Below are 12,108 nucleotides of genomic sequence, written 5' to 3'. Positions count from 1 at the left end.
AAATGAGAATGACCAGGGGAAAAATGGGGGGGAAAATGGGGGGAAAAAATGGGTAAAAATTGGGGGAAATGGGGAAGAAAATGGGGAAAAAAAAACGGGAAAAAATGGGTAAAAAACAGGGAAAAAAGGAGTAAAAATGGGGAAAAATGGAAAAAAAAAAAAGGGAAGAAAATTTGGGAAAAAAGTGGGGGGAAAAATGGGAAAATTGGGAAAAAAACGGGGGAGAAAAATTGGAAAAAAATGGGAAAATTGGAGGGGAAATTGGGGAAAAATGGGTTAAAAATGGGAAAACTGGGGAAAAATGGAAAAAATGGGGAAAAGAAGGGGGAAAAATTGGGAAAAAAACAGGGAGAAAAGGGGTAAAAATGGGAAAAAATGGGAAAAATGGGGGGAAAATGGGGGAGAAATGGATAAAAAACAGGGAAAAAATGAGTAAAAAACACGGGAAAAAAATGGGGTAAAAATGAGAATGACCAGGTGAAAAAATGGAAAAAATGGGGGAGAAATGGAAAATAATGGGGGAGAAAAATTGGGAAAAAATGGGGAAAAATGGGGGAAAATTGGGAGAAAATTGGGTAAAAAATGAAAATAATGGGGGAGAAAAATTGGGAAAAAAGTGGGGGACAAAATAAGAAAATTGGAGGGAAACATGGGAAAAAAACAGGGGAAAAAGAATAAAAATGGGGGGAAAAAGGAAAAAAATGGGAGAGAAAAATGGGGAAAAAATGGGTGAAAAATGGGGAAAAACACGGGAAAAATTGGGAAAAAAACAAGGAAAAAAGGAGTAAAAATGGGGGAGAAAAATTGGAGGAAAAAATGGGGAGAAAAATGGGAAATAAATGTGAAAATTGGAGGGGAAAATGGGGGGAAATGGAGAAAAAAACGGGGAAAAATGGGAAAAAACAGGGAAAAAATGGGAAAAAACCAGGGGAAAAAAAAGGGGGAAAATGGGGAAAAATGGGGGAAAGAAATGGAAAAAAATGGGAAAAAATGGGTAAAAAAATACAGGGAAAAAAGGGGTAAAAATGAGAATGACCAGGGGAAAAATGGGGGGAAAAATGGGGGGAAAAATGGGGAAATTGGAGGGAAAAATGGAGAAAAAAATGGAGAAAAAATGGATAAAAAACACAGGGAGAAAAGGGGTAAAAATGAGAATGACCAGGGGAAAAATGGGGGGAAAAAATGGGGAAAAAATGAAAATAATGGGGGAGAAAAATGGGGGAAAATGGGGGAAAATGGGGGAAAAACGGGTTAAAAACAAGGGAAAAATAGAAAAAAATGGGGGAGAAAAATGGGGAGAAAAATGGAAAAAAAATGGGGGGAAAATGGGTAAAAAACACAGGGAAAAAAGGGGTAAAAATGAGAATGACCAGGGGAAAAATGGGAAAAAAATGGGAAAAAAATGAGGGAGAAAAATGGAAAAAAAATGTGAAAATTGGGGGGAAATGGGGAAAAATGGGAAAAAAAACAGGGAAAAATGGGAAAAAAACAGGGGAAAAAAAGGGGGAAATGGGAAAAAATGGGGGGAAGAAATGGAAAAAATGGGGAAAAATGGGTAAAAAAATACAGGGAAAAAAGGGGTAAAAATGAGAATGACCAGGGGAAAAATGGGGGAAAAATGGGGAAAAAATGTGGAAAAATGGGGAAAAAATGCGAAAATTGGAGGGAAAAATGGAGAGAAAAATGGGGGGAAAATGGAGAAAAATGAGAATAACCAGGGGAAAAATGGGGGAAAAAATTGGGGAAAAAATGGGTAAAAAACAGGGAAAAAATGGAAAAAAATGGGGGAAAAAATGAGGAAAAAATGGGGAAAAATGAAAATAATGGGGGAGAAAAATTGGGAAAAAAATGGGGAAAAATGGGGGAAAAACGGGTTAAAAACAAGGGAAAAATAGAAAAAAATGGGGGAGAAAAATGGGAAAAAATGGGGAAAAATGGGGGAAGAAATGGAAAAAATGGGGAAAAATGGGTAAAAAAATACAGGGGAAAAAAGGGGTAAAAATGAGAATGACCAGGGGAAAAATGGGGGAAAAATGGGGAAAAAACTGGGGAAAAAACGATAAAAAATAAAAAATAACCAGGGGAAAAAATGAGGGAGAAAAATGGGAAATAAATGTAAAAATTGGAGGGAAAAATGGGGGGAAATGGGGAAAAATGGGGAAAAAAATGGGGAAAAATGGGAAAAAAACAGGGAAAAAATGGGTAAAAAACAGGGGGAAAAAAAGGGGGGAAATGGGGAAAAATGGGGGGAAAAATGGGAAAAAAAGGGTAAAAAATGAAAATAATGGGGGAGAAAAAATGGGAAAAAATGGGGAAAAATGGGGGAAAAAATGGGTTAAAAACAAGGGAAAAATAGAAAAAAATGGGGGAGAAAAATGGGGAGAAAAATGGGAAAAAAATGGGGAAAAATGTGTAAAAAACTGGGGAAAAACGATAAAAAATGAAAATAACCAGGGGAAAAAATGAGGGAGAAAAATGGGAAATAAATGTAAAAATTGGAGGGAAAAATGGGGGGAAATGGGGAAAAATGGGGAAAAAACAGGGGAAAAAAAAGGGGGGAAATGGGGAAAAATGGGGGGAAATGGGAAAAAATGGGGGGAAGAAATGGAAAAAAATGGAGAAAAAATGGGGGAAAAAACACAGGGAGAAAAGGGGTAAAAATGAGAATGACCAGGGGAAAAATGGGGGAAAAAATGGGGAAAAAACGATAAAAAATGAAAATAACCAGGGGAAAAAATGAGGGAGAAAAATGGGAAATAAATGTAAAAATTGGAGGGAAAAATGGGGGGAAATGGAGAAAAATGGGGAAAAAAACAGGGAAAAATGGGAAAAAAACAGGGGAAAAAAATGGAGAAAAATGGGGGAAAAAACGGGTTAAAAACAAGGGAAAAATAGAAAAAAATGGGGGAGAAAAATTGGGAAAATGGGGAAAAAATGGGAAAAAAAACACAGGAAAAAAAAGGGGTAAAAATGAGAATGACCAGGGGAAAAATGGGGGAAAAATGGGGTAAAAAATGAAAATAATGGGGGAGAAAAATTGGGAAAAAAATGGGGAAAAATGGGGGGAAAAAAAAGGATAAAAAGTGGGGAAAAATGAGAATAACCAGGGGAAAAAATGGAAAAAAATGGGAAAAAACTGGGAAGAAAATTGGGAAAATAATGGGGGAGAAATGAAAAAATGGGGATAAAATGGGGAAAAATGGATTAAAAAAGGGGAAAAATGTGAAAAAAATGTGGGAAAATGGAAAAAATGGTAAAAAAAAAAGTGAGAAAATGGGGGAAAATGGGATTAAAGAGGGAAAAAAATGGGGGAAAAAAACAGGGAAAAAACAGGGGGAATGATGAGATTGGGGAGAAATTCCCAGGGGGATTTTTGGGTGGGAATTTCGGGAGGGAATTGGGAATTTCGGGTGGGAATTTGGGATCCCAGTGGGAATTGGGAAATTCCAGTGGGAATTGGGGGATCCCAGTGGGAATTGGGAAATTCCAGGTGGGAATTGGAGGATCCCAGTGGGAATTTTTGGATGGAAATTGGAAATTCTGGGTGGGAATTCCCAGTGGGAATTTGGGGATCCCAGTGGGAATTGAGGAATTCCAGGTGGGAATTTTGGGTGGAAATCAGGATTTCTGGTTGGGAATTGGGCATTCCAGATGGGAAATGGGGAATTCCAGCTGGGAATTTGGGGATCCCAGTGGGAATTTCAGATGGAAATCAGGAATTCTGGGAGGGAACTGGGGATCCCAGGGAGAATTTGGGGGTCCCAGTGGGAATTTCGGATGGAAACTGGAGAATTCTGGGTGGGAATTCTGGACGGGAATTCTGGATGGGAATTGGGGAATTTTGGGTGGGATTTGGGGATCCTGGTGGGAATCTGGGGGTCCCAGTGGGAATTTTTGGATGGAAATTGGAGAATTCTGGGTGGGAATTTTGGGTGGGAATTCCCGGTGGGAATTGGGGATCCCAGTGGGAATTTTGGATGGGAATTGGGAATTCCAGATGGGAAATGGGGATTCCCAGTGGGAATCTGGGGGGTCCCAGTGGGATTTGGGGAATTCCAGGCGGGAATTTTAGGTGGGAATTTTGAATGGAAATTGGGAATTCTGGGTGGGAATTTGGAGAGATCCCAATGGGAATTCCAGGTGAGAATTGGGAATTCTGGGTGGGAATTTGGGATCCCAGTGGGAATTTTGGGTTGGAATTGGGGAATTTTGGGTGGGAATTTTGAGTGGGAATTTTTTCTGGGAATTGGGAATTTTGGGTGGGAATTGGGGAATTCCAGGTGGGAATGGGGGATCCCAATGGGAATTTCGGAGGAAATTGGGAATTCCAGGTGGGAATTTGGGGATTTTGGGTGGGAATTTGGGGGATCCCAGTGGGAATTTGGGGATCTCAGTGGGAATTTTGGATGGAAATTGGAAATTTTGGGTGGGAATTGGGAAATTCCCAGTGGGAATTTGAGGGTCCCAGTGGGAATTTCGGAGGGAAATTGGGAATTCCGGGTGGGAATTGGGGAATTTTGGGTGGGAATTGGGGAATTCCAGGTGGGAATTGGGGATCCCAGTGAGAATTTGGGGATCTCAGTGGGAATTTGGGATCCCAGTGGGAATTTTGGGTGGGAATTGGGAATTCTGGATGGGATTTGGAGACCCCAGTGGGAATTGGGAATTTTGGGTGGGAATTCCAGGTGGGAATTTGGGGATCTCAGTGGGAATTGAGGAATTCCAGGTGGGAAATTTGGCTGGGAATTTTGAATGGAAATTGGGAATTCTGGGTGGGAATTTTGGGATCTCAGTGGGAATTGGGGAATTCTGGGTGGGAATTGGGGGATCCCAGTGGGAATTTGGGGATCTCAGTGGGAATTTTGGATGGAAATTGGAAATTTTGGGTGGGAATTGGGAAATTCCCAGTGGGAATTTGAGGGTCCCAGTGGGAATTTCGGAGGGAAATTGGGAATTCCGGGTGGGAATTGGGGAATTTTGGGTGGGAATTGGGGAATTCCAGGTGGGAATTGGGATCCCAGTGAGAATTTGGGATCCCAGTGGGAATTTTGGGTGGGAATTGGGAATTCTGGATGGGATTTGGAGACCCCAGTGGGAATTGGGAATTCCAAGTGGGAATTTCGGGATCCCAGTGAGAATTGGGGATCCGGTGGGAATTTGGGGATCTCAGTGGGAATTGAGGAATTCCAGGTGGGAAATTTGGCTGGGGAATTTTGAATGGAAATTGGGAATTCTGGGTGGGAATTTTGGGATCTCAGTGGGAATTGGGGAATTCTGGGTGGGAATTGGGGGATCCCAGTGGGAATTTTGGGTGGGAATTGGAAATTCTGGGTGGGAATTGGGAAATTCCCAGTGGGAATTTGGGACCCCAGTGGGAATTCTGGGTGGGAATTGGGAATTTTGGGTGGGAATTCCTGGTGGGAATTTGGGGATCTCAGTGGGAATTGAAGAATTCCAGGTGGGAATTTTGGGTGGGAATTTTGAATGGAAATTGGGAATTTTGGGTGAGGATTTGGGATCCCAGTGGGAATTTTGGATGGGAATTGGGAATTTTGGGTGGGAATTCTGGGTGGGAATTGGGGGATTCCAGGAGGGAATGGGGGATCCCAATGGGAATTTTGGAGGGGAAATTGGGAATTTTGGGTGGGAATTTGGGGGACCCCAGTGGGAATTCTGGGTGGGAATTTGGAATTTTGGGTGGGAATTGCAGAATTCCAGGTGGGAATTTGGGATCCCAGTGGGAAGTTTTGGATGGAAATTGGGAATTTTGAGTGGGAATTTTGGGTGGGAATTGGGAATTCCAGGTGGGAATTTGGGGATCCCAGTGGGAATTCTGGGTGGGACTTGGAGAATTCCGGGTGGGAATTTTGAGTGGGAATTTTGGGTGGGAATTGGGAATTTTGGGTGGGAATTGGGGAATTCCAGGTGGGAACTGGGGGATCCCAATGGGAATTTCGGAGGGAAATTGGGAATTCTGGGTGGGAATTTGGGGATCCCAGTGGGAATTTCGGATGGAAATTGAGAATTTTGGGTGGGAATTGGAGAATTTTGGGTGGGAATTTGGGGGTCCCAATGGGAATTCCAGATGGAAATTAGGAATTTTAGGTGGAAATGAGGAATTTTGGGAGGGAATTGGGGATCCCAGTGGGAATTTGGATGGGAATTTGGAATTTTGGGTGGGAATTAGGGAATTCCAGGTGGGAATTTGGGGTCCCAGTGAGAATTTGGGGATCTCAGTTGGAATTTCAAATGGAAATCAGGAATTTTGGGTGGGAATTGGGAATTCCAGTGGGAATTTTGGGTGGGAATTTTGGATGGAAATTGTGAATTTTGGGTGGGAATTTGGGGAATTCCAGGTGGGAATTTGGGATCTCAGTGGGAATTTTGGGTGGGAATTTGGGGACCCCAGTGGGAATTGGGAATTTTGGATGGGAACTGGGGATCCAGGTGGGAATTTTGGGTGAGAATTGGGAATTCCAGGTGGGAATTGGGAATCCCAGTGAGAATTTGGGGATCCCAGTGGGAATTTTGGATGGGAATTGGGGAATTCTGGGTGGGAATTTTGGGTGGGAATTGGGGAATTCCAGGAGGGAATGGGGGATCCCAATGGGAATTTTGGAGGGAAATTGGGAATTTTGGGTGGGATTTGGGGAATTCCAGGTGGGAATGGGGGATCCCAGTGGGAATTCTGGGTGGAAACTGGGGAATTTTGGGTGGGAATTTGGGATCCCAGTGGGAATTTTGAGTGGGAATTTTGGGTGGGAATTGGGGAATTCCAGGTGGGAATTCTGGGAGGGAATTGGGGAAATTTGGGTGGGAATTGGGGGATCCCAGTGGGAATTTTGGATGAAAATTGGGAATTCCGGGTGGGAATTTGGGAATTCTTTGTGGGAATTTGGGAATCTCAGTGGGAATTTTTGGATGGAAATGAGGAATTTCAGATGGAAATTGGGAATTCTGGGTGGGAATTTGGGGGATCCCGGTGGGAATTTCAGATGGAAATTGGGGAATTTTGGGTGGGAATTGGGGAATCCCAGGTGGGAATTTTGAGTGGGAATTTTGGATGGGAATTGGGATCCCAGTGGGAATTTTGGGTGGGAATTTGGGGGATCCCAGTGGGAATTTTGGAGGGAAATCAGGAATTTTAGGTGGGAATGTGGGATCTCAATGAGAAATGGGGGATCCCAGTGGGAATTTTAGGGGGAAATTAGGAATTTTGGATGGGAATTTGGGGATCCCAGTGAGAATTTGGGGTCCCAGTGGGAATTTTGGGTGGGAATTGGGGAATTCCAGGAGGGAATGGGGGATCCCAATGGGAATTTCGGAGGGAAATTGGGAATTTTGGGTGGGAAATTGGGGGACCCCAGTGGGAATTCTGGGTGGGAATTTGGAATTTTGGGTGGGAATTGCAGAATTCCAGGTGGGAATTTGGGATCCCAGTGGGAAGTTTTGGATGGAAATTGGGAATTTTGAGTGGGAATTTTGGGTGGGAATTGGGGAATTCCAGGTGGGAATTTGGGGATCCCAGTGGGAATTCTGGGTGGGAATTGGAGAATTCCGGGTGGGAATTTTGAGTGGGAATTTTGGATGGAAATTGGGAATTCTAGGTGAGAATTGGAGAATTCCGAGTGGGAATTTTGAGTGGGAATTTTGGATGGAAATTGGGAATTCTGGGTGGGAATTTGGGGAATTCCAGGTGGGAATTTTGAGTGGGAATTTTGGATGGAAATTTGGGAATTCTGGCTGGAATTTTGGGAATGCAGAGCTGATGTTCCTGGAGACGAGCGCCCTGACCGGGGAGAACGTGGAGGAGGCGTTTCTCAAATGTGCCAGGACCATCCTCAACAAAATCGAATCCGGTAACGGGAATTCGGGGTTCAAAATCCACCCCAAAAATCCTGAAAATCAACTCCAAAAATCCACCCCAAAACCCCAAAAAAATCCACCCCAAAAATCCTGAAAATCAACTCCAAAAATCCACCCCAAAACCCCCAAAAAATCCACCCCGAAATCACCAAAATCCACCCCAAAAATCCTGAAAATCAACTCCAAAAATCCACCCCAAAACCCAAAAAAATCCACCCCGAAAATCACCAAAATCCACCCCAAAAATCACCAAAATCCAACCCGAAAATTCCAAAAAAATCCGCTCAAAAAACCCTCCAAAATTCGTGAAAATTTACCCCAAAAAATCCACCCCCAAAAAAATCCACCCAAAAAACCCTGAAAATTTACCCCCCAAAACCCAAAAAAATCCACCCCAAAATCCACCCAAAAATCACAAAAATCTACCTGAAAATCCACCCAAAAATCCACCCCGAAATTGGAATGTTGGGGGGTTTTTGGGGAATTTTAGAGGGAATTTTGGAGATTTTTAGGGGGAATTTTGGGGAATTTTATGGGGTATTTTTGGGGGGAATTTTAGGGGGAATTTTAGGGGAAATTTTGGTGGAATTTTTGGGGAATTTTATGGGAATTTTAGGGGAATTTTAGAGGGAATTTTAGGGGGAATTTTAGGGGAATTTTAGGGGGAATTTTGGGGAATTTTTGGGGGAATTTTAGGGGGAATTTTGGGGGATTTTTTAGGGAATTTTGGGAGAATTTTGGGGAATTTTAGGGGAATTTTTGGGGAATTTTGGGGAAATTTTGGGGAATTTTGAGGGATTTTTTGGGGAATTTTAGGGGGAATTTTTGGGGGGAATTTTGGGGAATTTTAGGGGGAATTTTGGGGAATTTTAGGGGGAATTTTTGGGGAATTTTGGGGGAATTTTGGGGAATTTTAGGGGGAATTTTAGAGGGATTTTTGGAGGATTTTAGGAGGAATTTTAGGGGAAATTCTTGGGGATTTTTTGGGGAATTTTTGGAGATTTTTGGGGAATTTTAGAGGGAATTTTAGGGGGAATTTTAGGGGGATTTTTTGGGGGGAATTTTTGGGGAATTTTAGGAGGAAGTTTAGGGGAATTTTTGGGGAATTTTAGAGGGAATTTTAGGGGGAGTTTTGGGGGGAATTTTGGGAGATTTTTGGGGAATTTTTAGAGGAATTCTAGAGGGAATTTTGGGGAATTTTAGGGGGAATTTTTAGGGGAATTTTTGGGGGAATTTTGGGGAATTTTTGGGAAATTTTTGGGGAATTTTAGGGGAATTTTGGGAATTTTGGAGGATTTTAGGGGAATTTTTGGGGGATTTGTGGGGAATTTTTGGGGGATTTGTGGGGAATTTTGGAGGATTTTAGCAGGAATTTTTTGGAGAATTTTTGGGGGAATTTTTGGAGGAATTTTGGGGATGTTTTGGGAGATTTTTTGGGGAATTTTGGGGAATTTTAGGGGAATTTTTGGGGGGAATTTTGGGGGAATTTTTGGGGGAATTTTGGGGGAATTTTAGAGAGAATTTTGGGGAATTTTTTTGGGAATTTTAGGGGGAATTTTTGGAGATTTTTTGGGAATTTTTAGGGGAATTTTGGGGAAGTTTTAGGGGGAATTTTGTGGAATTTTAGGAGGAATTTTGGGGGATTTTTGGGGAATTTTGGGGGAATTTTAGGGGGAATTTTTGAGGAATTTTAGGGGGATTTTAGGGGGAGATTTGTGGAATTTTTGGGGAATTTTTTGTGGAATTTTAGGGGGAAATTTGGGGAATTTTGGAGGAATTTTAGGAGGAATTTTAGGGGGAATTTTGGGGATTTTAGGGGGAATTTTTGGGGAATTTTTTGGGGAAATTTGGGTGAATTTTAGGGGGAATTTTAGGGAATTTTGGAGGGAAATTTGGGGAATTTTTGGGGGAAATTTGGGGAATTTTTTGGGGAATTTTTTGGGGAATTTTTGGGGAATTTTAGGGGAATTTTAGGGGGAATTTTTGGGATTTTAGGATTTTGGACTCAAACCCATTTTTCAGGCGATTTTGGGTGATTTTAGGTGATTTTGAGACTCAAAATTCCCATTTTTTCGGGGATTTTTTGGGGATTTTTTGACCCAAAAATTCCCGAATTTTTTTGGGGGCTAATCCTGTGCTCTCCAGTTTGTATTTGGGGCTATTTTAGGACCCGAATTTCCCATTTTCCCCCAGGGGAGCTGGACCCGGAGCGGATGGGCTCGGGGATCCAATACGGGGACGCGTCGCTGCGGCAGCTCCGGCAGCCCCGGGGGAGCCCGGCCCAGCCCCGGCCCCCCTGCGCCTGCTGAGGGGATAAATACAGGTGAGACACCCCGAAAATATCCCAGAATATCCCAAAAATTGCCCAAAATATCCCCCAAAATATCCCAAATAATCCCCAAAAAATCCCTCAAAAATTACCCAAAAAATCCCCAAAATATCCAAAAAATTCCCCCAAAATATCCCCAAAAATCCCCCAAAAATATTCCAAAAAATCCCACAAAAATCCTGGTCAGATCCTTCCCAAAATACAGGTGAGACACCCCAAAAATGTCACAAAAAATCCCTCAAAAATATCCCTAAAAATCCCCTAAAAATAGACCAAAAATTCTCCAAAAAATCCCTGAAAAATTCCGGTCAGAGACCCCCAAAATATCCTCAAAATAGAGGGGAGAGACCCCTGAAAATGTCACAAAAATATCCCAGAAATATCGCAAAAAATAGCCCAAAATATCCCAAAAAATCCCCCCAAAAATATCCCAAAAAATCTCCAAAAATATAAAAAAAATTCCCCCAAAATATCCCCAAGAATCCCCCAAAATTCCCCTAAAATATTAAAAAAAATCCCCCCAAAAATCCCCAAAAATATCCCAAAAAATCCCCCCCAAAATATCCCAGAAAATCCCAAAAAAAATAGCCCATGAAATCCCCCAAAAAACCGCAAAAATTCTCCCCAAAATATCAAAAAAATTCCCCAAAAATATCCCCAAAATAGAGGTGAGAAGCCACAAAAATGTCACCAAAAACACCCCCAAAATATCGCAAAAATATCCCAGAAATATCCCAAAAAATAGCCCAAAAAATCCCCCAAAAATAGCCCAAAAATGTCCCAAAATATCAAAAAAATCCCCCAAAAATATTCCAGATAATTCCCCAAAATATTAAAAAAAATCCCCCCAAAATAGTCCAAAAATATCCCAAAAATATCACAAAAATATCCAAAAAATGTCCCCAAAATACAGGTGAGACACCCCCCAAAATATCCCAAAAAATCCCCCAAAATATCCCAAAAAATCCCCCAAAAAATAGCCCAAAAATATCCCAAAATGTCCCAAAAATATCCAAAAAAAATCCCCAAAATCCAGGTGAGACACCCCAAAAATATCCCAAAAATCCCCCAAAAATAGCCCAAAAAATCCCCCAAAAATATCCCAAAAATCCCAAAAAATATCCCAAAAAAATATCCCAAAAAATCCCCCAAAATATCCAAAAAATTCCCCCAAAATATCCCCAAAAATTCCCCAAAAATATTCCAAAAAATCCCCCAAAAATCCAAGAAAATCCAAAAAAAATTCACCCAAAAATTCCCCCAAATTATCCCCAAAATACAGGTGAGAAACCCCCAAAATATCCCAGAAATATCCCAAAAAAATAGCCCAAAAAATCCCCCAAAAATAGACCAAAAATATCCCGAAAAATCCCTGAAAAATTCCGGTCAGAAACCCCCAAAAATATCCTTAAAATAGAGGTGAGACACCCCAAAAAATAACCCAAAAAATCCCCCCAAAATAGACCAAAATATACCAAAAAATCCCCCCAAAAATATCCTCCAAAATATCCCAAAAATACAGGTGAGAACAGCCTGAAAATGGACCAAAAATAGCACAAAAATAGCCCAAAAAATCCCCAAAAAGTAGATCAAAAATATCCCCAAAAAATAGACCAAAAATATCCCAAAAAATCCCCAAAAATATGCCAGAAAATTCCCCAAAATATAAAAAAAAATCCCCCAAAAATATCCCCAAAAATCCCCTCAAAATATCCCAAAAAATACCCCAAAAATACCCCAAAAATAGCCCAAAAATCCTTCAAAAATCCCCCCAAAATATAAAAAAAAATCCCTCCAAAAATATCCCAAAAAATCCACCCAAAAATATCCCAAATAATCCCCTAAAAATATCCCAAAAAATCCCCTAAAAATATCTCAAAAAGTCCCCCCAAAATATCCCAAAAAATCCCCCA

General features: G+C 41.4%; 1 protein-coding gene across 1 annotated transcript in view; it reads left to right on the top strand.

The window, feature by feature from the left end:
- LOC310918324 (ras-related protein Rab-4B) overlaps positions 1-10,175 on the top strand; it is a gene marked incomplete at its 3' end in the record, with an annotated part of 28,879 nt that extends 18,704 nt beyond the window's left edge. Inside the window, exons 6-7 of the mRNA XM_083877178.1 lie at positions 7,764-7,859; positions 10,060-10,175. Of these exons, the coding sequence (XP_083733304.1) occupies positions 7,764-7,859; positions 10,060-10,175 (212 nt within the window). The remainder of the gene's footprint in view (positions 1-7,763; positions 7,860-10,059) is intronic.
- Between the last annotated feature and the right edge of the window lie 1,933 nt (positions 10,176-12,108).

Source organism: Zosterops lateralis (genome assembly GCF_965231275.1).
Source record: "Zosterops lateralis genome assembly, chromosome: 23".
Lineage (NCBI taxonomy): Eukaryota > Metazoa > Chordata > Aves > Passeriformes > Zosteropidae > Zosterops > Zosterops lateralis.
This window is presented reverse-complemented; position numbering and strand designations above follow the sequence as displayed.